This window comes from Eptesicus fuscus, chromosome 6 (assembly GCF_027574615.1).
Source record: "Eptesicus fuscus isolate TK198812 chromosome 6, DD_ASM_mEF_20220401, whole genome shotgun sequence".
Taxonomy (NCBI): Eukaryota; Metazoa; Chordata; class Mammalia; order Chiroptera; family Vespertilionidae; genus Eptesicus; species Eptesicus fuscus.
The window spans coordinates 88,356,158-88,379,526 of NC_072478.1; the positions used below are offsets into that span (position 1 = coordinate 88,356,158).

The 23,369-nt window shown below is 48.2% G+C and overlaps 1 protein-coding gene across 1 annotated transcript in view; it reads right to left on the reverse strand.

Moving 5' to 3' along the window:
• Window positions 1-2,255: 2,255 nt before the first annotated feature.
• Window positions 2,256-23,369, reverse strand: part of FAT2 (FAT atypical cadherin 2) — a 51,376-nt gene continuing 30,262 nt past the window's right edge. Inside the window, exons 14-23 of the mRNA XM_054718061.1 lie at window positions 21,990-22,204; window positions 20,855-20,992; window positions 20,111-20,254; window positions 19,608-19,805; window positions 16,919-17,729; window positions 13,680-13,825; window positions 9,103-9,544; window positions 7,997-8,135; window positions 5,369-5,823; window positions 2,256-4,325 (exon numbers count right to left, since the gene is read on the reverse strand). Of these exons, the coding sequence (XP_054574036.1) occupies window positions 3,793-4,325; window positions 5,369-5,823; window positions 7,997-8,135; window positions 9,103-9,544; window positions 13,680-13,825; window positions 16,919-17,729; window positions 19,608-19,805; window positions 20,111-20,254; window positions 20,855-20,992; window positions 21,990-22,204 (3,221 nt within the window). The 3' untranslated portion in view covers window positions 2,256-3,792. The remainder of the gene's footprint in view (window positions 4,326-5,368; window positions 5,824-7,996; window positions 8,136-9,102; window positions 9,545-13,679; window positions 13,826-16,918; window positions 17,730-19,607; window positions 19,806-20,110; window positions 20,255-20,854; window positions 20,993-21,989; window positions 22,205-23,369) is intronic.

A 23,369-nucleotide genomic window follows, 5' to 3' on the forward strand; every position in this document is an offset into this window, starting at 1 on the left:
ACTGTTAAGTATAACACTTTCCCAGGGCCTTGTCTCTGCCCTTCTTGTACCCCAGATACTCATTTTTTGAGGTTCTAGCCATGGCTTCTGTCTCCCCACCACGACCTCACATGACCTCACGTGTCTCCCTCCAGCACTGCTCCGGTTTCTGGAAGATACATTTGCCTTCTGTACAAAGCCTTGAGAAACCCTATGTGATGGCACTGTTGTCCTGTCCCACCCTCACTCCACTGTCACCTGGAGGAGCAGTCTTATGTCCCTTTGCTGTGTGTCCTGGTGAATTCCAGCTGCCCTTCCTCACAGGACTTGGTTATAAATCCTGCCCCCACCCCTAGATCTTCCTGGCCGCCCTCTTAAGGTCCAGCCTCGGAACTGAACCAGGATTATAGGAGTGGCCTGGGGTTGAGCCCCAGGTTTGAGCAGACTCCACCTCTCCAAATCCAGACACTGGTTAATACCACCTAGAATTATAGTGATGTTCTTGGCCTCTGCACTCCGTTGGGCCATTGGACTAAGCCCTCTCAGTCCTTCTTGCTTCTATTCCTCAATCCTTCGATGTCCTGTATTTATCATTTGTTTTATAAACCCAAATGTAAGGCATGGGTCTGGAGTCAGGCAGCCCTGAATTGAATCCTGGCCCTGTTCTCATCAACTGGGTGAGAACACTTTAAGTTACCAACGTAAGTTATAAGCTATTGAATTTCTGTGTGCTCTGCACCTCTGCCTGTAAAATGGAGATGACTGTACTTACCTCATGGGTTTGTTTTTTTTTTGTGAGGATTAAATAAGACAAGATGTGCCAAGTGCTTGCATGGGGCCTGACATATAGCCAGTGTCAGTCAGAGGTGGTAGTGAGGATGAACATGGTGAACTACAAAATCACCCAGCCTGGAAGTCAGGAGATCTGGGTGGCAGTTTTTCTCTGCCACTGTTATGTGCTATCATTCTCAAGGCGTTTGGAACCCAGTGGCCTGACTGGGAGGATTTCCCTGAAAATCTTTGGGTCTTCCACAACCTGTTGGGCTAGGTCTCGATCTTAGAGAGCCCTCTGGTGGCTGACCCATGAAGGTGCAAGCTCCGGAGGCTAAAGGGAAGGAGGGGCCTGGTTCCTGGAGAGGTGGGCTGGGTGGACAGAGGCTTAGCGAGTGGTTTGTAGGGAGGTCTCCGGGTTGGGTGTTGGACCTGAAAGTGGGTCTCATCCCTATGAAGTTCTAGCTGTGAGACCTCGGACAAGCACCTCCTCCTCTGTGGGCCGTGGAGAGAGGAATATTGGGAGTGGAGATGGACGAGATCAGTGTTTCCCAAAGATGATTTAGGGGCTCCCTGGATGATCAATTTTTTAAAAATCTGAATCGTTATGTATTTTAATGTGTGCTAGTAGAAATAGTAACTTTCAAATCCTTTAGCTTATGGGTATTATCGTTTTAAAGTGAGTAAAAAATTTAAAAATCTAAATCTAAAAGAAAAATATTAAATAATAGTACTGGTGGTATTCTATCAGGGCAAAAATCATCAAAGTGGTAAGCACAACAGTTTAGGCAACACTGGACTAGATTATTTGTGATTTCCTGCACAGTTCTGAGAAGTTGCTTCTACCTGTATACTACTTGGTATTATATCTTAGCATAATAATCACCATTTATTGTTTATGCAGCTATAAGCTTTTTACTTTTATTCCTCAGTATAGTATTATGATGCAGCTATTTTTTATTATCTTAGTTTTACTGAAAAACGAGAGGCAAGTCATACCTGCCCAAGTGTATATGGCAGAACAGGTTTGGAACTGTCTGACCCCAGAGCCACAGTCTGCAGAGGGAGCCTGAGGACAGGGACTGAGCTTTCCAGTCTCAGTGTTACCTGCAAGGCTTGTGTGGACCATGGTCGCCTGGTGACATTCACGTCCAGTGGGCCTCAGTGGCCACAGGCTGACTCAGCTGGGGGAAAAGGAGGGACAGGCCGTGCCTGGCTTCCCAAGAACTAGGACAGTAAGCCCCTCTCCCCAACCAGTGCCGTGTGGTGCAGAGGGTGCTGGCTGGGTCGGCAGTCCTGAAGCCCGGTCCTGGCCTTTCACTAACCCGCTGGTTAGTGAACTTGTCCGCTGTGGACCATTGATTCAGCATTGGAGCCATTTTCCCCCCAAGTATTGTCCTGGGCCCCATCCCCCAGAGGTTCTGATTTTGCAGGTCTGAGGTAGGGCTCAGGGATCTTTATTTTGGCCGTTTTGCTAGATTTGGGGATCACGGTGTTTAATGACTTCTAGGGTCCCTTCCAGCTCCCAAATTCTGTGAAGCTCAGCTTGGAAGCACCTGTAGACTCTTGTGACACAGAAAATAACAGTAAAAAAGATACTTTATTGTTAAAAAAAAAAAAAAAAGGCCATGCATACCGTCATTCACACTCACAGTCGCCACACACAGTCGCAAACCACTCACACAAACATGCCCTCACCCCCACAGCCTGCGTCTCGCTGTAAGCAGCAACTCTGGGGGTGAGAGTCTCTGTTGCTCTTCCTTTTGACTTTTGTCTCCAGAAACAACACATGAAAAAGTAGTGGACCCGAGAAAGGGACGGGGTGGAGGGGGCGGGGCGGAATAGCAAGGCCACCAGAATTCTCTGGTCGCTGCCACTCCTGGCTACATACACTCTACACATGTGTACAAACGTACTATACATGAGTGCCCACATGTGCAGACACGTGCCCACATTGACCCTCCATGCATAGGGTTGAGTCACTGCAGGTAACACTTAGATTGGCAGGCTTCTGAGATGGCGGGACAAGGGCAGGGTGTCCTGCTTTCTGGCTCCCTGCCTCCACCCTCCCCTGAATGGACATTCTGAGTTCCTTGTGCCTCTGAAAGAAAAATCCCTCATCCAGACAGCAAGGTTGAAAAGTGCCTAACATGTTTTAAAATGATGAATGATAGCCTTCCTGCCTTTGGCCCAAAGTGCTTGAGAAACTTGGGATGAAGAACCCAGAGTTCCATGAGGTCTGAATTCTTTAACAAAGAAGGTCCAGGGCTGCAGGAATCCTGACTGGCCCTGGCTGGTAGAAAGTCACGTGACTTAAAGAGGTGGAGCAAGTTGCCTAGTTGGAATCTGGATTAGAGGAGTGGGACCTCCAGGAGACTGAGGCCAAAGTGGTGCTCCTCAGCTACCCTTGTTGCCCTCATTCACCATCTTATCCCCGATGCCTCGCACAGCACCCGACACGGAGCAGATGCTGCAGTGGACATACGCATGAGGCAGGGTGCCTAGGTGACTTTTGGTAACTGCTCGCCTGCTGCTCACCTGTCAGCCCCTAGGAGGACACCCTGTGGCCCTCCAGGGTCAGTGACCCTGGGACCTTGTCTCTCTAGTGGGTGTCGTGGTAGCCTGTGGGGCATGAGCCTGCCTCTGCCTCCAGAATGGAGCTGTGGGCAGGTGTAAGGATGTGCCCCAACAGGGCTGACCCAGTAGTTCAGGCCCTGCCTCCCTGGGCGCTGAGAGGCGGCAGATCAGAGACTGACTGCCTCTTGCCCATCTCAGGAGGCTTCTCCTGGTTCTCCAGCGTAGCTGTCCTGTGCATCCCCTTTCTGCTGGGGCCCTAGTGCTGTTTTTGGAGTCCTACCCTCAGCTTCCCTCCATCCTCAGGGACTAGCTGGGGGTCTGGAAGAGCACATTTCAATGTATGGCAGCCTGGAATGGGTATGGGGGCTTCCCTCCCACTTTCCCAGCCACACTGTACTCACTCTCTATAAGACAGGAAGCAGGTGCCAAGTCCTTGGCCTCCTACCTGCCTTCCTCTGAGGACAGCTAGAACATGACCTCCTCACAGCTCCCATAATCACTCTCTACCATGTCAGAGCCCTCATAGTTGGGAGGTGCCTCGGGCTGGCCCCGGCCTGCGGGAAGCCCACCCACCACCTCACAGTCGGCATAAGAGGGCCCGGCGCGGCTGAGGCGCATCCTCACCCCCTTGTAGCCCCCCTCTGCCAGGCAGGGCCCTCCCCCTCCCTGCCGGAGCTGCGAATGGTAGTAACTGATGGCTGTGTACTCATTGAGACAGGGGGCCAGCAGGCGCTCCCGGGGACTGGGGGGCCGCGGGGGCATCAGATCTTCCAGGTTCTGGTTGCTATAGCGGGGTGGGAGGGGTGCCCGCTTGTTTTCCAGCTCCAGTGGGAAGGGGAAACCCCCATAGAGGCCATTGGGCTCCTGCATCACAGCTGCGTTCTGGTGGTGCTGAGGTGACGGTGGCAGAGGGCCCGGGGTCACTTCGGAGTTGGGGTATTCCCAGTGTTCCTTCCTGGAGTAAGTAGGGGGCCAGACCGTGGCTCCGCCTGGATACGCTGTAAGAGAACAGTAAGCGAGAGTGAATTTCCCTGGTGAAGGTTCCAGCTGGCCTGACAGCTACTGCTTATAACTTAGCATGTGGTAGAGACAGCCCAAGGAGTTGATGGATATGTGGCCCATCTACATGTTGTCTCTTGCAGCTTAGGTTGATATCTAGAATCCAACGGGGCCAAGTGTAAAGCCAGAGGCTTAACCCAAAGCCGCCCATTTTGCAAATCTGTGCCACCGATCAAAGGGTCAGTGTAAAAGGGAAGAATATGGATGGCTCCGTGCAGCCCACCCCCAGTGCTAGAGGCAGCAGCTCCCTCCCAAGTCTTACTGGTGGGTTTCGTCTCCTTAATTGAAGGAAACAGACACATAGTTCGGAGTACATGTGAGGCATATATCACAGAGGGTGATTAAATGAGATGTGTCTTGGAAGACTGGAGACCAGGTGTCTTTGGTCCTAGCTGTGTCCCTGCTACTGAATAGTTGTGTGCATTACAACTGTACCTTTATGGGCCCTAGCTACTCAATTGGCAAAAAGTTAGTGAAAATACCTGTTTTAACTATTGGTGAATAAGCCAGGAAATAGAAAGTGCTTACATATTCACCTCCTTTTGAGTAAAAAATAAGAAAGGGGTAAAGATGGCGCCCCGCAGCCAGCTAGGTCTGGCCTAAGATTAGGCAATCAGAAGGTTGGACTACTGCTTCTCTTTCGCTTCCCAGAAGAGCACCGATGTGCAGAAGCCCCCTTTCACCCAGGGACCCTCCCCACTCCTTTCCGGAGTCGTTAGGTTTCTGCCATGGACATCGAGCCTATGGAGTGTCTTGGAATGTAGAGGAGTGGATCATGATGCAGCAGAATGAGCCATGGGCTCTGAGTCCAGAGACCTGGCTTCTGTCCCCGTCCGTTAGTTCACTGTGACCTTGAACACACCCCATTCCTAGAGCATGGACTGAATGGTGGCCCAAACCCCTGTGCCTGAGGTAGTGAAGTGCTTAGGTCTACTCCTCCATTCCACCAGTCCCCAAGGCTAAGGGCTCTGGCTATACTGACCCATCTCCTCGCCTGACCAGGTCCTCTTAATGATGGACTCGTCAGAGCGGGGAGGGACTGCAGCTGGTGGGAGTCTGGGAGGCACGCTGCAGACTATTGGCTGCTGCTTAGAGCTGGGTCCAAAAGTGCTGAATTCATTTGGACCTGAGGTCTTGCTGGGCTCTAGTTGGTTCAAGTTGTTGCAGGAGTTGGTGCTCAGGGGGTTGAGCTCGATGGCAGGCATGGCTTGGGTGTCAACACCAACACTCCTGGCCAGAAGGTCTGGGTCTTCCATGGCCACGGGCTTGTGAGACTTCCGACGGCGGCAGTAGAAGAGAAGCCCAATGGTGCTAGCAATAATGACCAATAGGCCCCCTACGATGATCAGAAGCTCCTGCTGCCCCCAGTCCCCGCTTTTGATGTCAGGGGTGACTAGGCATTGTCCTTCTGAGCAGGCCCTCACCTTCTGTTCACACCTGCAGAGACAGAAAAGTAAGTAGGGGCTGAGCCACTCTACTGCCCTTTCCCTCTCCCTTCTTACAAAGATCAATGGATGGAGACCCCTGCACTCAAGCCTGTCCTCTCCAATTTTCCACCAAAAAAAAAGAAGAGCCTGGCCAGTGTTGCTCAGTGGTTGAGTGTCGACACATGCACGAAGAGGTCGCTGGTTTGATTCCTGGTCAGGACACATACCCGGTTGCAAGGCTCAATTACCGGTGGGTCTGTACAGAAGGCAGCCAATCGATGTTTATCTGTCAGCTCTCTCTCTCCCTCCCTCCCTCTCCCTTTCACTCTATCTAAAAATCAATTTTAAAATATATTTTTTAAAAAGATAATTATCAAACATACCAACAAATCAACTTCAGAACTTTCCATCCCCTAGCAGTAACACGTAGGACTCAGCTACACCCTCATTTATGACCGGCTGGATCTGGACTCTGAGCACATCCATTATTTTTACCCACGAGATCTCGACATTGGATATGCTCTCCACCAATGAGGTCCGATTTCCAACCATATATGGCGATAGAGGCAGCCAACATACCTAGCTGTCCTCCAGCAATAATGTCAGAGTCCCAAATACAAGTCAGCAGTCACTCAGCAATGCCAGCCGGGCATCACCAGCAGGTCACAGGGACCCAGCGTGGCTCTGCACAGACCTCACACAGGGAGGCTTCTCAGAGAGAGCACCTGGGACTGTACGACCTCTCAGGTCACCTGCAGCTTCGTGTTCCATGGTGGAAGGCTCTTAGGAGACTTCTATGGCCGGCTTTGTCCACTTTTGAAGGGATATTGGGAAAGGCTCCCTCCATTCCACTTGGTCCCGAACATCCCCCAGTACCTGAAACTACCCTTTGGGGTTTAATGTTGTCCTCCCCAAGTTCCTCTGTTAAAATGCAAACAACACTGTCAGCCAGGGAGTGTCCTTCCAACACATCTGCCGGTTGGAGAGCATTGTGTACTGCAGAGCAGTGAGTGAAGTGGGGTCGGAAATGCCAGTTGCCGAGAAAGAGGACTTGGGTCATAAACACACAGGGTGATCTTGGGTAAGCCCTTTCCTTCTCTGGGCCTCAGTTTCCCCATCTGTAAAATGAGTGGCTCCCTTATGCACAGGCTGACAGCAAGGGCTCCCTTGAGAGTTTGTAAAAAAAAAAAAAAAAAAGTAGAATCCCAGGCTTCATTCCTTAGAGATTTCGATTTAATTGGTCTAGGAATGTACATTTTTTCATCAGTCTCACTCATGATTTTTTAAAGGCTCAAAAATTGGGAAGCCATAAACCAGATTGCCAAAGCCTCTGACCTCTAGGATTCTTAGCTGATTCACCTTCTCTTGTAACCCCTCTACTTACTCCCCCAAGCCAGCATAATACGAGGTATAGGTGGCTGGCATTGGGGTTCAAGATCACAGCAGTGCCTCTACCAAGTGGTCATTGTCTCCAGATCACTTCTGGGAAGTCATAGTTCAGAGCAAAAGACTAAGAGCTTGAGCTACACTGAGTGGCCAGATTATTATGATCTCTGAACGCATAATAATCTGGCCACTCAGTATATATGTGTGTGTGTGTGTGTGTGTGTGTGTGTGTGTGTGTGTATATATATATATATATATATATATATATATATATATATATATATATTAGAGGCCCGGTGCATGAATTCGTGCATGGGTGGGGTCCAGCCAGCCTGGCCAGGGGGAGGGCACATGGGTAGATGGCCAGCCTGCCTGCCTGCTGGTCGAACTCCTGGTCGAGGGGACAATTTGCATATTAGCCTTTTATTATATAGGATATACCCTGAGTGGCCAGATTATTATGCGTTCAGAGATCATAATAATCTGGCCACTCAGTGTATTTTCAGACTTTATCAGAGATCACAGCCACCTGAGGAGCTGGTTAGAAGTGCAGGTTCCTGGGCCCCAGCCTGGGGAGTCTGATTCAGCAGGTTCAGAATAGGACTTGGGAAATATTAACAAGTACCTCCCTCTCCCAGAGGCTCTGCTGCAGGTGGTTGGAAGGAGAAGCCAGGTCCTGGAGCACTCAGCCCCTTGCCTCCCATCAGCCTCCCTAGAGTTCAGAGAGCAGAGCTCATTCCCTAATGGTGCCAAATCCAAGGTGAGGAGCCAATGGCAGGTGCCTCTCCCGTGCTTACCTGCCTCCCGTGTGAGGGTAGGCTCCGTCAGGGGCGGAGCTGCAGTTTCCGTTCTCCTGGCAGGGTGTCAAAGTGCAGTTCTCCTTCCTCTGTTCACAGTGTTTCCCAGAGAACTGTGGGGGACACTCGCAGAAATAGCCTGGGAGGAAGAGCAGGGAGGTGAGAGGGTGCACTGGCCTGGCAGTCAGGCCGCCAGGCGGAGAGGCCCTCTGGGACGAGGGGAGGCCCCAGCATGTGTGCAGGCACCTGTGTGCACATTTATTTACTGAGGGCCAAACACCATCTTGATTACTGATGTCCTGCTGGTCAAGGAGACTAGATCCTGGCCCTCAAACAGCTTACAGTCCTGCAGAGAGGGAGCATCTCAAGAATACTGCATGTCCTCCTCATTTACCCAGACAACACTTATTCTAAGTAAGAATCTTCGTGGACGAACTTATTTGATCCTCACGACAACTCCAAGATTGGTTTCTGTTATCCTCCTCATCAGGGGAAGGTACAAGTGGGTGGCAGGTGAGGAAATGAGGCACAGAGAATGTATGGTCACACAGCCAGTAAGTGGCAAAATTGGGATCAATACTAATAGTAATTATCATAAAAATTAGTTTATTGAAGGGACGTGTTGGGGGAGGTTTCCCAGAGCAGACACTATTTCATTTGAGACTTGGAGGATGAGTAAAGATTAGCCAGGCAGGAAGATAGAGGTGTTTCAGGCAGAGGAGAATGTGTGTAAAGGCTTAGAGTGAAGGGTGTGGCAAGTCCCAGGAATTAAAATGATGCTAGGGTGGGCAAGCCTGCTGAAAGAGGGGGAAGTGGGAGCTGCAGGGCCAGGAGGTGGGAGGGGCCAGGGCATGGGAGGTATGAGCCATATGCAGGAATTAGGAATTGGGACTCTATCGAACAGCAGTGGAAAGACATTGCAAGGCTCCAAGCAAAAAGTGAAGTAAGTGCTCAGATCTGCAGCTTTGTCCCTGCTACTGAATAGGTGGGTGTGTTAGAACAGGATACTGTGTCTTTATGGGCCTTAGCTACTCAATCAGCAAAAAGTTAGTGGAAATACCTGTTTTAACTATTGGTGAATAAGCCAGAAAATATAAAGTGCTTACCTGTCCCGTGGGCCTGTGAGCACCTCCCGCCGTTGAGACACGGGTTCTGGCTGCAGTCTTTGCTGTGGGCGCAGCACTGGGTGAGGGCCTGGCTCTCCAGCAAGCCTGCCACCTTCTTGCCATGGGCCATCAGCTCCAGTGCCTGTCCATTGATCATGACCTCATCTAGACAGCCTTCAAAGCCCTGGGAGACGTTCGGGGGAGAGTGAGAGAGGACAAAGCCGCCTAGAAAAAGGTCTCTTTTGGGCCTCAGGCCCCAGCAGTTCTCTGGGAGCACAAGGGAGCCATTGCCTGAGCTGTCAACCAACAGCCGAGTGGAAGTGTCCGTCTCCTTCACCAGAACTGAGTGCCACTTCCCGTCATTCACGTGGGGCCAGGAGGAAAGCGTTCCATTGAAACCACGTGGGCAACTGTACTCCAGCTGGAGCACTCCATGGACCAGCTGCAAAGAAAACCCAGATGGCCATCAGCAAAGCCAAGGAGTGCTTATAGAAAGCCCTGCAACAGGCTGCCAGGGCAAAGCATGTTGGTTGTATTTTCATGGGTGGAAGGGGTAGTGTCTGGTGATTTATATATATTTTAGAGAGGAAGGGAGAGGGATAGAGAGATAGAAACATCAATGATGAGAGAGAATCACTGATCGGCTGCCTCCTGCTCACCCCCCCACTGGGGATCGAGCCCCCAACCCAGGCATGTGCCCCTGGCTGGAATCAAACCTGGGACCCTTCAGTCTGCAGGCCGACGCTCTATCCACTGAGCCAAACCGGCCAGGGCTGTCTGGTGATTTTTAAGGCAGTTTTAGTTTTGTGTTTGTAGAGAATAAAAACCTTCAAAATGCTCTTCTGTCTCTGGTTTTATTTTTCCCTCACTGTACTCCATGGGATGGGATGGGTAAGGACAACATCTCCATTTCACAGATGAGGGAACTGAGACCCGGAGATGCCTTGCTGTCTTTTGCATTCTTGTTCACAGGCCTCTCCAGTGTTCTGCATTCCTGTACACTGGCCTTCAAGGATACCCAAAACCCCTCTCACTCCCACTGCCTTATGCAACAGTTCAGCAGTTCTTGAAGTGTCTCCAATATATCTATTCAGGAGATCTGCAAATGGAAACTACTTTCGTAATAATCCTAAGACATTATTTGCCTTTTCTACTCTCACAAATATACAGTGAAGATTTCTGACATGTGCTCTCACAACAGATGAAGGCAGAAGTAAATATGAAAAGCCAGCTGTCTTCTACTAAACCAGACATCAGAGAGATTTGTAAAACACTGCTCCTTTTTATTTTTATTCTTTGGAAAATGTAATTATTTTTTAAATATATGGTTTTTATGTGAACATGTAGTGACTTCCTTAGTTTTAAATGAATTAACAAATATTTTAACATTTGTCAGTTTTAATTTCTAATACTGGAAACATTGATAGCTATGTATAACCCATATAAACAAAACTTCCTTCGGATCTTCAGTCATTTTTAAAAGAGTGAAAGATACCCAAATCAAAAAGTTGAAATCCCACTGGATTAAAACATTTTAGTTCACCTCATCCTAAGAAGTGAATCGATTTGTGGTCAAATCTTTTTCTGGTCACTGTAGGGTAGGTAGTGCTTTTTCTGGGTGAAATGTAAAGATACAACCCAGTGTTTTCAGGAGTTAGCCATTTATACACAACCTTCCTGATTTTTGCCCTGATTCAACACTGCCTATACCATTACTTACTTAAAAATGAAACTTATATACAGTAAATAGAAAAATAGAATGACAAAATAAGTACAACTCAAAACATTGTCCTTAAATCACTCCTTTGACTTTACCCCGGACCACAAATCCATTGATCCCACCATCTTTTCACTGTCTCTCGTCGCCTCAGCAAAGCCATCATTCCTCTCCTCATCCAGCTGTCCTGTCCCTCTCTTACTTTGTAGAACTCGATTGGCAAACCCACAAATAGGTGAAACTCAACTCTTCCCTTATTCTATATGATCATCATGGAGCTGAATTTGGCTGGAGAGAAACACACAGGATTACTTGTTGGTCTCCTTTTAATTTCATGACCATGAGTCTCCAATAAGCCCTTCATGCTGCTCAACAGTTGTACTATCTTCCTTAGTCCATTTACTCTCCCATGTGCCTGTTTTCACAGCTTCTCTCTCCTCAGATCCCTAATGCCTATCTCCCCCCCCTACCCCCCTACCCCGCCGCCTCATTCTTATTCTACAAATCAGATGGGGATTTGAAGACACTCATAATCACATGGATACACTTTGGTGAAAGCCAATCTCTCCATTCATGTACTAGATCTCCCCCCTCCCTTACTTCTTCAAGGACAAGATTTCACTGACTCTCCTTCCTCTTTCCTAGATCTTTGTTAATTCTCTGCTGGATCATCCCACTTGTCATACAAACAATCATTGCTCTAATATTATTTTTTATTTTATTGATTTATTTTTATTCTTTATATTTTATTAATGTTTTACAGAGAGGAAGAGAGAGGGATAGAGAGAAACATCGATGAGAGAGAAACATCGACCAGCTGCCTCCTGCACGCCCCCTACTGGGGATGTGCCCGCAACCATGGTACATGCCCTTGACCGGAATCGAACCCGGGACCCTTCAGTCCGCAGGGCGACGCTCTACCCACTGAGCCACACCGGCCAGGGCTAATATTATTTTTTAAAAGTTGGCTTGAACCCACTTCTCTTGCCAATTATCTTTTTTTTTTTTCTTTGCTTCTCTTTTGCAGCAAAATTCCACCCTCACCCATGACAACACTGAAACTACTGGTGTCAGGGTATTCAGTGACCTCTGTGTTGCCAAATCCAGTGATTAGTATCACTTCCCATCTTAGCTGACCTCTCAGCAGCGTATCACCCAGCTGATCACTCAATCCTTCCTTCTTGATACATGGTCTTCATTTGGTTTCCTGGACACAATACTGTCTTGGTTTTCCTTCACCGTCATTGGTTGCTCCTTTTCAGTCTCCTTTGTTGGATCCTCCTCTTCCCCCTACACCTCAGTGTTGGAGTGTCTCTGGTCTACTCTCTTTTTAATCTACACTCCTTAGTGACCTTCATCTCCAGTCCAGACCTTTCTCACAAACACTAGACTTGTTTATCCAGCTCCACTTGGAGGTCTAATAGGCATTTCAAACTTACACGTCCAAAACTGAACTCTGGATCTTCCCCCCAAACCTGCTTTACCAATATTCTTCCCCGGATCTGTTGGCAGCAACTCTATCCCTTCTAGTTGCTCAGGCCAAAATCTTACTCCTTGCTTCCTCTCTCAGCCCTTATTCAATTCATCTGGAAATCCTGTTGGCTTTACCTTCAAAATCTATCCAGAATCTGACCTCTTCTTCCCAGTTCCACTGTCAATGCCCTGATCTAAACCACCATCATCTCTCACCTGAATTATTGCTTCTTTGGCTGGGTCTCTCTCTGCTTCTGGCCTTGTCCTTCCAAGGTCTATTCTTAGCACAGTAGCCATGAGGATCCTCTCTGCATATGTTAATTCTCTGCTCAAAACCTTCTGAGGCCCTCCATTTTGCTCAGAATAAAAGCCAAAGTCCTTAAATGGCCTGTGCGACCTTTATAGATCTGCCCCCATTTCATTACATCGCTGACCTCAACTCCTACTACTACTGTCCCATTTGCTCACTTCTGTCAAGCTGTACAGACCTCTGGCTTGTGCCTTAAGCATGTAAGGAATCTCCTGCCAATTACTATTCCTTCGACCTAGAACACTGTTCCCCCAGCTGTCTAAGCTAACTCCCTCCCCCACTTCAAATTACTGTTCAATTACCACCTCAATGAAACCTTTCCTAACCACTTTATTTAAAATTGCAACTCCCCATACTCCTGATTTCCCTTCACCTTCGCCCACCCCCACCCCCCTTTAACCCAAAGCACTTATCACATTTGGACAAAATCTATAATTTTCTGAGTTATTATGGTTATTGTCAGTCTGCCCTGTAGGATGAAAGTTCTAAGGGTTTGTTTTTTTTTTAAATCTTATTTGCTGATGAGACCCAAACACCTAGAACAGAGCCTGTCACATAGCAGATGCTCAGTCAATATTTATTAGATGAATTAAATTCTAACTAGCCCAAGTCTGTTTCTCTTTTTCAGAGTGGGAGACTGAAATGTGTGCTAGAGGTGTTAAAATCAGGAAGGTAAACTGAGACTTTCTAGATGACATAAGCGGAAGGACTGAAAGGCCATTAGCAAGGAAACTCATTTTCTTCCATGTAATGTAATCTGTGTTTGTCATCTTGAGCGCCCCAGTGGTAAACACTGTTCTATTACTCAGCAAAAGTGATAAAAGCACCAGGGCCAGGTGGCCACACCCATCTCTCTTTCTATCTTAAGAGACTCTCTGTTAACCCCTAGAACAGCTCGACCTCTATTGTTGTATTTGGACATATATCTAGGTGGGGTGGCTTTGGCCATCATGACTGGAAAGTCTCGTGTCCTGACCCAATAATCAGGGATTTCTTTGCAGAAATTGGCCTTCTTGGCCATGCTCATGCTGCCCCCACCTCCCAGCCTGGCACATTCCCGTGACATCAGTGCCTTACCTTCAGGGAGACATACACTGTCCCATTGCTAAACAGGAGAATGGCCTGTGACTGGAATGTTTTCAGACGGAAACGGATGTGCCAGTTCTGAGCCTCTGGGAGACTGTACCGCCCGAAGCTCTGACCGCTGAACCTTGCAGCAGTACCTGTGAAAGCAACCAGAGGTGTCACCACCTTGTAAAATGGTCCCCATGGAGCCCTGGCACTGATTGTCTCATTCAACCCTTGAGTGGCCAGTAGAGTCATTGCTCATTTAATAGATGGAGAAATGAGGCTGGGGGTTACTTGTCCTGCGTCACACAGCAAGATAAGGGCCATCACCCTGCACACCCTCCTTTAGCCCCAGGAGCCCTTGCCTTGGGTGCCAGCCTGGTCAGAAGCTGTGAGCTCAAACCATTAACAAAGCAGGAATCAAGGTGGAAATAGAATCAATCAAGTCTGTGGAAATAAAAATTTCTATTCTACCTAGTTTCTGTGTCATTTCTATATCACTTGGGCAAGAAGGAAGTAGAATTGGAGAGGACTTTGCATATCTGTGTGATTTCAGGAACACCATATGTTTATTTTGGTTTTGTTTTTTGTTTCTTTTCTCCCTCAAGAGATCTCCCTCATTAGGAGTGTAACCATTTGGGTAGGCACTTCCCAAATGAAAAGCCACTGAGAGGCCAGGAGACACTGTGATAGAGGAAGTGATAGATGGTGTGGCTAAAACTTCTGTGAAGTCCTGCATACTTCAAACTCTGCAGAATTGCTAATATACAGTTGCACAAGGAGTCTGAGCTTTCACCCACACTTGATTTCTCAAGCTCATTTGGCCATGGGACCCTCTTATGTGGACCACCTATCCATAGTCCTTGGAAACTGCATTCTGTGGAACCCCCTTTGGGAAATGCTGTGCAATCTTAAGCACTGCCCTCCTGAGACTTTTTAAACTCCACCCTCCCCAGAACTGAGTTCAGATATCAATTCTCTGGGAATAGGCTTACTGTTGTCAGGGGAAAGGGTTAGTGGTACAGACCCCGAGACCTAGGGAAGAGGAATTGTTGAAGAGGGAACAAGGCCAAAAGGAGAAGGAAGAACCCAAAAGCCTGAGGCATGCGGGATTATAAAATCCTAAGAGGCCATCATACTGTAGGTCAAATCCTCCCTGATGCTGGCAATTCCATTGTGGTAGCTCATTATTGGATGGGATATTGAAGGTAATCTAGGTCAGGAATTCCCAAACCTGGCTGAATATCAGCCTCAACTGGAGTCCTTTAAAATACGGAATGCCAGGCTCTCCCCTCGGAGAATACGGCGCAGTGGTTCTACTGACACACGGGAGTCTGAATTTTCAGTCTCTCCCCAGAATGGCTGTAGCAACTGGAAGAGGGGCCAGGGGAGGTTTCTGTGCTGGTCATGTTCTGACTCTGGATCTAGGTTCTGGTTACACGGGTGTATTTGGCTTGTGAAAACTTGCTGAGCTGTACACTTATGACACAGGGATCTTTCTGTATGTCCTATTTCCATACGGTTTAAAAAAAAATCATCCAGAACTTCTGTCCAAGTGATTCTGGTGATGTGTGAGCCAACCCATCTAGTATTTCTTAAAGTGTAGTCCTTGGACCACTGGCTTCAGCATCGACTGAGGTGCAGGTTAAAAATGCCAATGCAATGAAAAACAACAACAGTGACCAAAAAAAAAAAAAAAAAAAAAAAGCCCACAGAAAATGCCAATGCCAGGCCTTACCCAAGACTTTCTAAATAAAAGAGTCTGGAGGTGACACCAGGAGCAGGTCTCTTTAAAAACACACTCCCTGGGTAAATTTGCACAATCTTTACTTTTAGAACCCCTGCTGTCTGATGCCAGATGGTCAAGAGAGAAGCTTCAGCCATCACTTTCCCTGCAAACCCACTCTGGGGCAAAGGACATAGAAGGGAACCCCTCACCCCGAGAGTAGCTCACCCAGTGGGCCCAGAGAAAGTCCACAAATCTGAGAAGGAATTCCCTAGTGCAAACCAGGAAGGTAGGCCATGCCAGGCAGGGGGCGATGGTGAGCTGGGGCAAGGTCATTCTCTTTCTGCCAATGCTTGCGTGCATTGGTCTTAATGTCATGGCGCTGGGTGATGCCAGTCAGAAAACTGAGTTCAATAAAGAGCTGGGCAAAGAGCTCAGGCTTTAGAGTGGGATGCAGAGGTATTTGAATAACCAGTCTGTTAGAGGCTACAGTTTCAGGCAAACCAATCTATAATAATAAAAGCATAATATGCTAATTAGGCAGGACATCCTTCCGGACAAAGTCAGGGCTGCGAGGGAAGCCCCGGCCTGGGTGCCTGCCAGCTGCCGGAGGGAAGCCGGTGCTGGCAGCCAGGGGAAGGAAGGCCTACTCTTCACGAATTTTGTGCATCGGGCCTCTAGTATAATATAATCCCCATCTTTCAGTTCCAAATGTAGATGGAGCTATGACCCTGCTTCGTAGGGTTGTGGTGATACTGAGTTTGGGTAACCTACACAGAGCCTGGCACATAGCAGAGTCCTCATAGCAACAACTGCTACACTGCATGACAGCTGCCACTCATGGGGTGCTCATAATGGGCCAGCCAAGGTTTAAGTGCTTTTATATTCATAAGTAATTTACTCCCCAAACCAACTCAAGGAGGCATCATTTTCATTATTTTATGGATGAGAAACTAAAGCCCAGAGGATTTTAATAAACCCCCCAAGGTTACACAGCTAGTAAGTGATAGAGCTGGGGCTTGAACCTGAGCCATCTAGTCTAAACCTTGAAGTTGTAACCAGCAGGCTACCGTAATAATAGTAGTAGTATTAGGAACTGTTGTTTATTGACCACTTTCTGTATCCGGCGCTTTTCTAAGCAAACACTTGCTATTTTATTTCTACAACAGCCCTAAGGCACAGAGAGGTTAAGTAATTTTCCTGAGGTCACGTGGCTAGCAAGTGGCAGAGCTGAGATTTGAACCCAGGGAGCTTGATACCAGAGTCTATGCTCTTAACCATGATGCTAAACTGCCTCTTGTATTACCATTATTTTCAAAATTCCAAAAAGTGGCCAGGAATAGGGTGCTATCCTGTGACTAGAGTTTGTGAGGCCACACCTGCCTTCTGGTGATCCCTGGTCCTTAGCCCTTTTAAAACTTCCCTCTCAGTATCCCACAGATGCTCCCTGGGATCTCCAGCCCTAGAGTCAGGCTGGTGGAGCCCGCAGTGTTGACTGCCCTGGGGAAGGTCCATTCCTTACCATTGCAGGCGCAGTTCCCCTCCAGGCGGTGCCGCGGGGTTAGGATGCTGAGCCTGGCTGTGCTGTACGTGGGCCCCACCCTGGGGTCCAGGTGCACTGTCTCTTGGCAGATTTGATGCTGGCAGCTTGGCCCCTGGCAGGGCACCACAGGCATGGCTGACCTCATCTGAATTCCCACTGAGTGCTCCATTTCCTTGGCCGAGTGAGCGATGACGGTTGCCAGCTCCTGCAGCTTGTGGAAGGTTCCAGAATGCCCCTCAAAGACCAGAAGCACATCCACCCCAGCTGTGGCCTCTGCAGGCTGAAGGCTGGCCAGGTGGATGTTGGCTCTTTTGATGTCCAGCTTGTTGCTAAGGAACCTCTGCAGGTTCCTCCAGTGGTCGCTCACCAGCTCCTCCGGGGTGACCTGGTGGAAGCCCATCCACATGCTCTGCTGCAGAGCCACCTGCCCCACGTGCCACACGTGGACGTGGACCCCAGCAGTGGTGGTGAAGGTCCCATCGCTGACTGTGACGTTGAATGTGTAGCGACCCTCGGGCAGTCCCTGGGCAGCAATGATCTTGCCATCGGATGCACCCACTGAGAAGCGCCTGCCCAGGGTCTCCTCTTCTGCCAGGCTGTAGGTCAGCGTGTCCTGCGGGTCTCGGTCTGTGGCATGGATTTTGCCCACCATGCCACCCTGGAACTCCTCCTCCCCAGTGGTGATGAAGATCTCCAGCGGGAGGGCAGAGGGTGGGTAGTGGCTCTGCTCCGTGACGTGGACTCTAACAGATGTGGAAGATGAAAGGGGCGGGATGCCACTGTCTGATACCTGTGGGCAAGGGAAGCAGGCATTACCATAGGACTGTGGCTCCAACAGGCTGCCTGCCTCCGTGGGGAATCACATCTCTCTGCTGGAAGCAGCCTCAGCATGCTGTCGCATCTGAGTAAGAAAATACTAGCACTGAAGGTTTTGTGGAGGGAGTTACATCCTGCACCACACAGTAAAACTAAACTCCAATTCCTCATTGGACATCACTCTGAGCCTCTCCCTAAACTCTTCCAGCCACAAGATCCACCTCCTTCCTCTTGAACTTCTCTCATTGTCTAAGTGAGTCATCAAAGATCTCTTAGCGAGTCCAGTGTGCATCCCTCATGGCCCACATCAGCCACAGGAGGTTCTCTCTGGGATTCCCTTTTACTCTGTGATTGGGCTCAGGGTTGGGGCGAGCAATGTTAAGTGCCTTCTACGGGCCAGCCCCTCCGCTGTGATCAGGAGAAAAGAGACAATAAGTTGCCAAATAAACCAGAGGATGTCACTCTTGGATCAAGTACTATTGAGGAAATAAACAGCGAAGTGACAGAGACATCTGAAGATTGAAAGACCTAAGTTAGATCAGGTGGGAGAGAAGATGTCTCTTCTTGGAGGAGGTGAAACTTGAGCTGAGTCCTGAGGGGTGAGAAGAGGGAAGGACAAGAGGTGACAGACAGGGAACAACTCTCCAGTAGGAAAGAACTGGTGTGCTTAACAAAACAGCAAGGGGCCACCTTTGCCAGAGGAGTGGGCAGAGCAGAAGAGGAGATGAGAGAGAGAAAAGCAGGGACCCGGTCGCTGACGGGCAGAGGAGCACAAGGTGGCATTTTATGTGAGAGCCATAACATAAAATGATTATTCCCACCATTGCTCACAATGCTCTGACCACATTGCCACATCTCAGGTCACTGCAAGCTCTTTTCCAACTCAGGACCTTCCTGTCTGTGACACTTTCCTGCCCACTTTTCACATAGCTGGCTCCTCAGGTCTCGTCTCAAAATGTCCCTTCTTCATGAGGGCAGCCACCCTCTGAATATGTATCGTCCTGTGCTTAGGAGCCTCTCATCACTTTCTTTCTTCATTTACTTACTGTTTTCCTCCACAATTAGAATCAAAAGCCCACAAGGGCAGGAACCATTCACTTCTTTCCCCTGATGTATTACTAGAAGCTAGCACAGGGTTTGGCATATAATTGGTGCTCAATAAATATTTGTTGAAAGACTGAATGAATGAATGCATGAATGACTAGTTGGCTGGCTGAATGGATGAATACATCATCCTGAATCCAGAGAAGTTCACAAACTATCAGGGTCCACTAGACTTGAGATTTAGGGAAAGGATTTGGAGGGAATGAAATGAGAGAGTAGTGTTTGACCACCCTCTTGGCCACTATCACTGGGTAATTCTTATTCAACCCATAGCAATAACACCAAAATCCCCTACACATATATATATGTTCTCTCATTTGACCCCACACCAATTCTCTGGGGTAGGTCTTTAACAAGACCTGAGGTTCAGAGAGCTGTCCTGACCAACCTTAAGGAGTGAGAGCCAGGTTGAGGGTGTTCTGCCTGGGAGAAGAGCAGAAATTAAGAGCTTGGGTCTTTGGGTCAGAAGCAATCCACCTCTACCACTTACTAGTAGTATTACTTTGAGCCAGTAAGTTAACCTCTGTGCACCTCAGTTATCACATCTATAAAGTGGGGGTTATAGCAACACTTGCCCTAAAGGATGTTGTGAAGATTTAGTGCAATGATGCACGTTTAGTACTTAGCCCAGTGCTTGGCACATAGTAAGAGCTCTTTGTTTTTTTCTAATAATTGAAGCATGGTAGTGATTTTGCCAGCACATTTATTGTCCCTATGATCACCGCCACCGGCCCAACACACCTCTCACCTCAATCTGAAGCTGATACAATTCCTGGACTCTCCTGCTCAGGTATGTGGTGGTCACCAGCCATCCATCTGGGGTCACTCGGAAGGCAGAGCCGTCATTCCCCTTGGTGATTTGAAATGAGTAGGGGGGCCCATTCTCTGGGGAGTCTGGGTCACTCAGGATCAGCTGCAGGACTTTGCTGCCGATGGGGCAATTCTCCTAGACCAAGAGTAACAGGAAATCAAAGAGCAAAATGAGCCCCAGTTCTTCCTCTCACAGCTTTCTGCATCCCCTTTTCTGGGATGTGTCCTCAGCACTCTGGCTGCTCCCAGGCCATGCCTGCACCCTGAGCTGTCATTGATGCATTCTGCCTGCTTGTGAGTTAGTTGCTGACTTTGTCAATCTAGACCAGTGCAAGGTCACAGCCATTGTTCAGGTAGACTGATACCAGTGGTGAGCACTCTCCTCCAGGAGGGAAATGAAGGGAGGGTGGGTTCCATATGCCTTTGGAAGGTCAAGCGTACCTGAACAGAGGTGCTGTAGTTGAGCTGGAAGAATCTTGGTGGGTTGTCATTGACATCAACCACTTGGATGGCGATGTCTGTGTCCTCATGCAGTGGGGGCCGCCCGCTGTCTGTGGCTCGGAGCCTCAGGGAATAGCTAGAAGCCTACATAGCAGGATGCCCAGTGAAGAGTTAGCAATGAGACCCTTCAATTCCACCCCCTGATTTATCATTAATGTTTTTAGAAAAACAAGATAGAGAAACTTCCTATGTCCATCCCCCATTGCCCAACCATGACATTTTAGGGCCTAGGTTCTGCAATTAGGCAGAAATACTTAATTTCTAAGTCAACCATTTATTAGCTGTGAAACCTTGGAAAAGTGACCAGAATTCTGTGAGGATGATATCAGGACCCACCTCCTTGGATTATTTTAAGGACCAAATGGCACAATGAATGTAAAGCACTTAGCAAAGTTCCTGGCACAGTGCAGGTGCTTGATAAATGATAACTTGTTATAATGATCTGATGATCCTTGGTCAATGGTGAGAAGCTGGCCTGAGCTTCTCCAGGGAAGGTTAAGGGTCACTCAGTCCCTCTCCTGCCTCTGGCCTCACAGGCTATAGAGGCCCCACTGAGAAAACAAGTGAGGGCAGGTCTGGAGAAGTGTCAGGATGGGGTGTTGACCACAATTCATACTCTGGACCTGTAGCAGAGCTGTAATCTGCTTTGATGTGCTCAGATTGGGTCCCTCCCACATGACTCACCTGTTCCCAATCCAAGGCCTTGGCCACTTGTAGCTCCCCCTTCTTGGGGTCAATGGCAAAGTGCCCGAGCTGGTTCCCTCCTACCAGGCTGTAGGTGATGGCACTATTTAGGGGTCCATCTTCATCAGTAGCTGACACCTGCAATGGAAGGGGGTGATGGTTGTGAATTGAGGACGAGAGGGACCAGGAAGGAATCTTGGCCTCTGGGAGTATAGGGGTAACAGATATGTCCCCTCCACAATGACTGGACCACAGTCATCCTTGCCAAAGGAATCTCAGTATTTCTATCTTGGTATGGACTTTAGCATGCTATGGTTCATTCATTTATCCATTCATTAATTCATTTACTCATTGACCCATACCAATAGGTTGCGAGGTCCTGTGCTAGGAGGTAAGGAATGTGGCAAAAGAAATATGCTCACAAAAAGCTTAACATTTAATTTTATGGCTAATTCTAACTTGTGGGCAAGATATGATCAGCTTTAGAAAGCTGATCAGCATAGAAAACACGGTGATAAATTCCATCTGGAGAGATTAGAAAAGGATTCATGAAGCCTTGAAGGAAGGATGGCTTCTGGGAGTAGAGCCCACATTCCAAGCAGAGGAAACAATGTGAGCCCAGAGGTGTGAAAATGCAGAGGATGCGTGGGAAAAGGTACATCCTCCAATGTGGTTGGAGCATAGTGTGCATGTCAGGGAGTGGAAGAAGATAAGACTAGAAGGCAGAATGAAGGGGGGTCATAGGGAACCTTGACTATGGGCGTAAAGAATTTCACTCGTGCATTGGGAACAATTACATGCTTAGATACAAAGAGGTGTTATTTGATGTCATATAGGACCCGTCCTATATGAACACTCCCTGTCATGCACTGTGACTAGGCCTTTCTCAGGCTTTGGAGTCTTCTGGGACCTCTCCCGAGCCCCATTCCACCAGTACTTGATCTAGATCTTATTAAACATATCCCTGAGACACTTTGTCATGGGGAACAGTTTGACCGATTGGCTGCAAGTCAGAGTCAAGTCTGTAGTGTATTAATTGATAAAGTAATTCATGCTCATGGATGACCAGGAGAGAGAGAGATAAGAGTTACCCCAGAGTCTAGGTCCCCCAAACAGCAAAATTGTAGATCCTTACTGTGAGCACAGTGTCACCCACGATGGCATTCTCTAAGACCCTCGCGCTGTACAGATCCTGGGGGAATCTCGGTCGGTGTTCATTGATATCGGTGATGTTGACCACGATTGTGGTCATGTCCCCGAGGGAGGAAGAACCTTTCCGGCTGCACTCAATGGACAGGAAGTACTTGGGGTTTGTCTCAAAGTCCAGGCTTTTGTTGACGTACAGGATCCCTGAGGGGGGGAGGTGAGGAGAGGGGAAGATGATGAGAGTGTTGAGGCAATTGAGAGCATAAAGGCAGAGGGCTGAGAGGCCTTGAGCCAAACCCCAGGAGAGGCAGCTCAATAGGGTTAGGAGAGACAGATCTCCTCCATCACCTCCTTCATCATCTCCTTCTTCAGCTCCTCCTTCAGTTCCTCCATCATCTCTCATCCCCTCCTTCACCTCCCTCTTTACTTACCCTCCCTCATTACCTTCCTCACTCCCTCCATCTCCTCTCATTTTTCCTATTATTGTTCTCAATGGCAATGTTTCCCTCATTTATTTCTGTAATATTTCATTGACAACTCATTAAGTCTGAAGTATTAAATCTACCTTAATTAGATCTATCCACCCAATGGAACATAAAAGAGTGATTCCCATTTTGTAGGCGAGTTAACTGATTCTCTCAACAGCTAAGTGACCTGTTCAAACTCACTCAGGTAGTAAACAATAGAAGTTAAATTATAAAGAGCCATATAATACCCAAAGTTGTTCAATAAATTGTTAGGGCATAGACGTGTTATTCTGAAAATCAGAAAATAAAAGAACAAGGTTTTTCCTGCCATTCCTAGATAAGCAAATAGTTAATGGTGGAAAACTCTTCTTTATAAACAAATTCCAGTTAGTACATGGATGAGGAATGATTGGATTAGAAAGTCACCATTTTGCAGCTCCAAATGAAATAATATACCTAGGCAATAATCATCAAAGCATGCTAAAACCCTTAGAGGAAGAACTGATGAAGAACTCTATATTGGATGAATCAGGCTGACAACCCCAAGCCCATGGTCAATCTTAATCTCAGAAAAAAGAACCAATCAGCCTATGGGGAGGATTCTCATGGGTATGGGTTGCCCTGGGAACCTCTCAGGCCCTTCCATGAGGTTCTGTGAGCCTGATTTAGACTCTTCAATGGCTAGGAGCAAAGAGGGGAGACGGTTTCCTAGTTCTTTCTCTCTCTCTCTCTTCACTAGAATAAGGAGAAAATCAGGGGTGCCAGGATATTTGGGGAGGGCTCTAAGAGAGAAGCTGGCAGCCTTGTCCTAGACTGTTAAGCCCCACATTTCACTAAGTGTTTATATCTCTGCAGCCAAGAATGGAGGGTGGCCTCAGCCTCCTATGGCTGGGTCTGAGCTG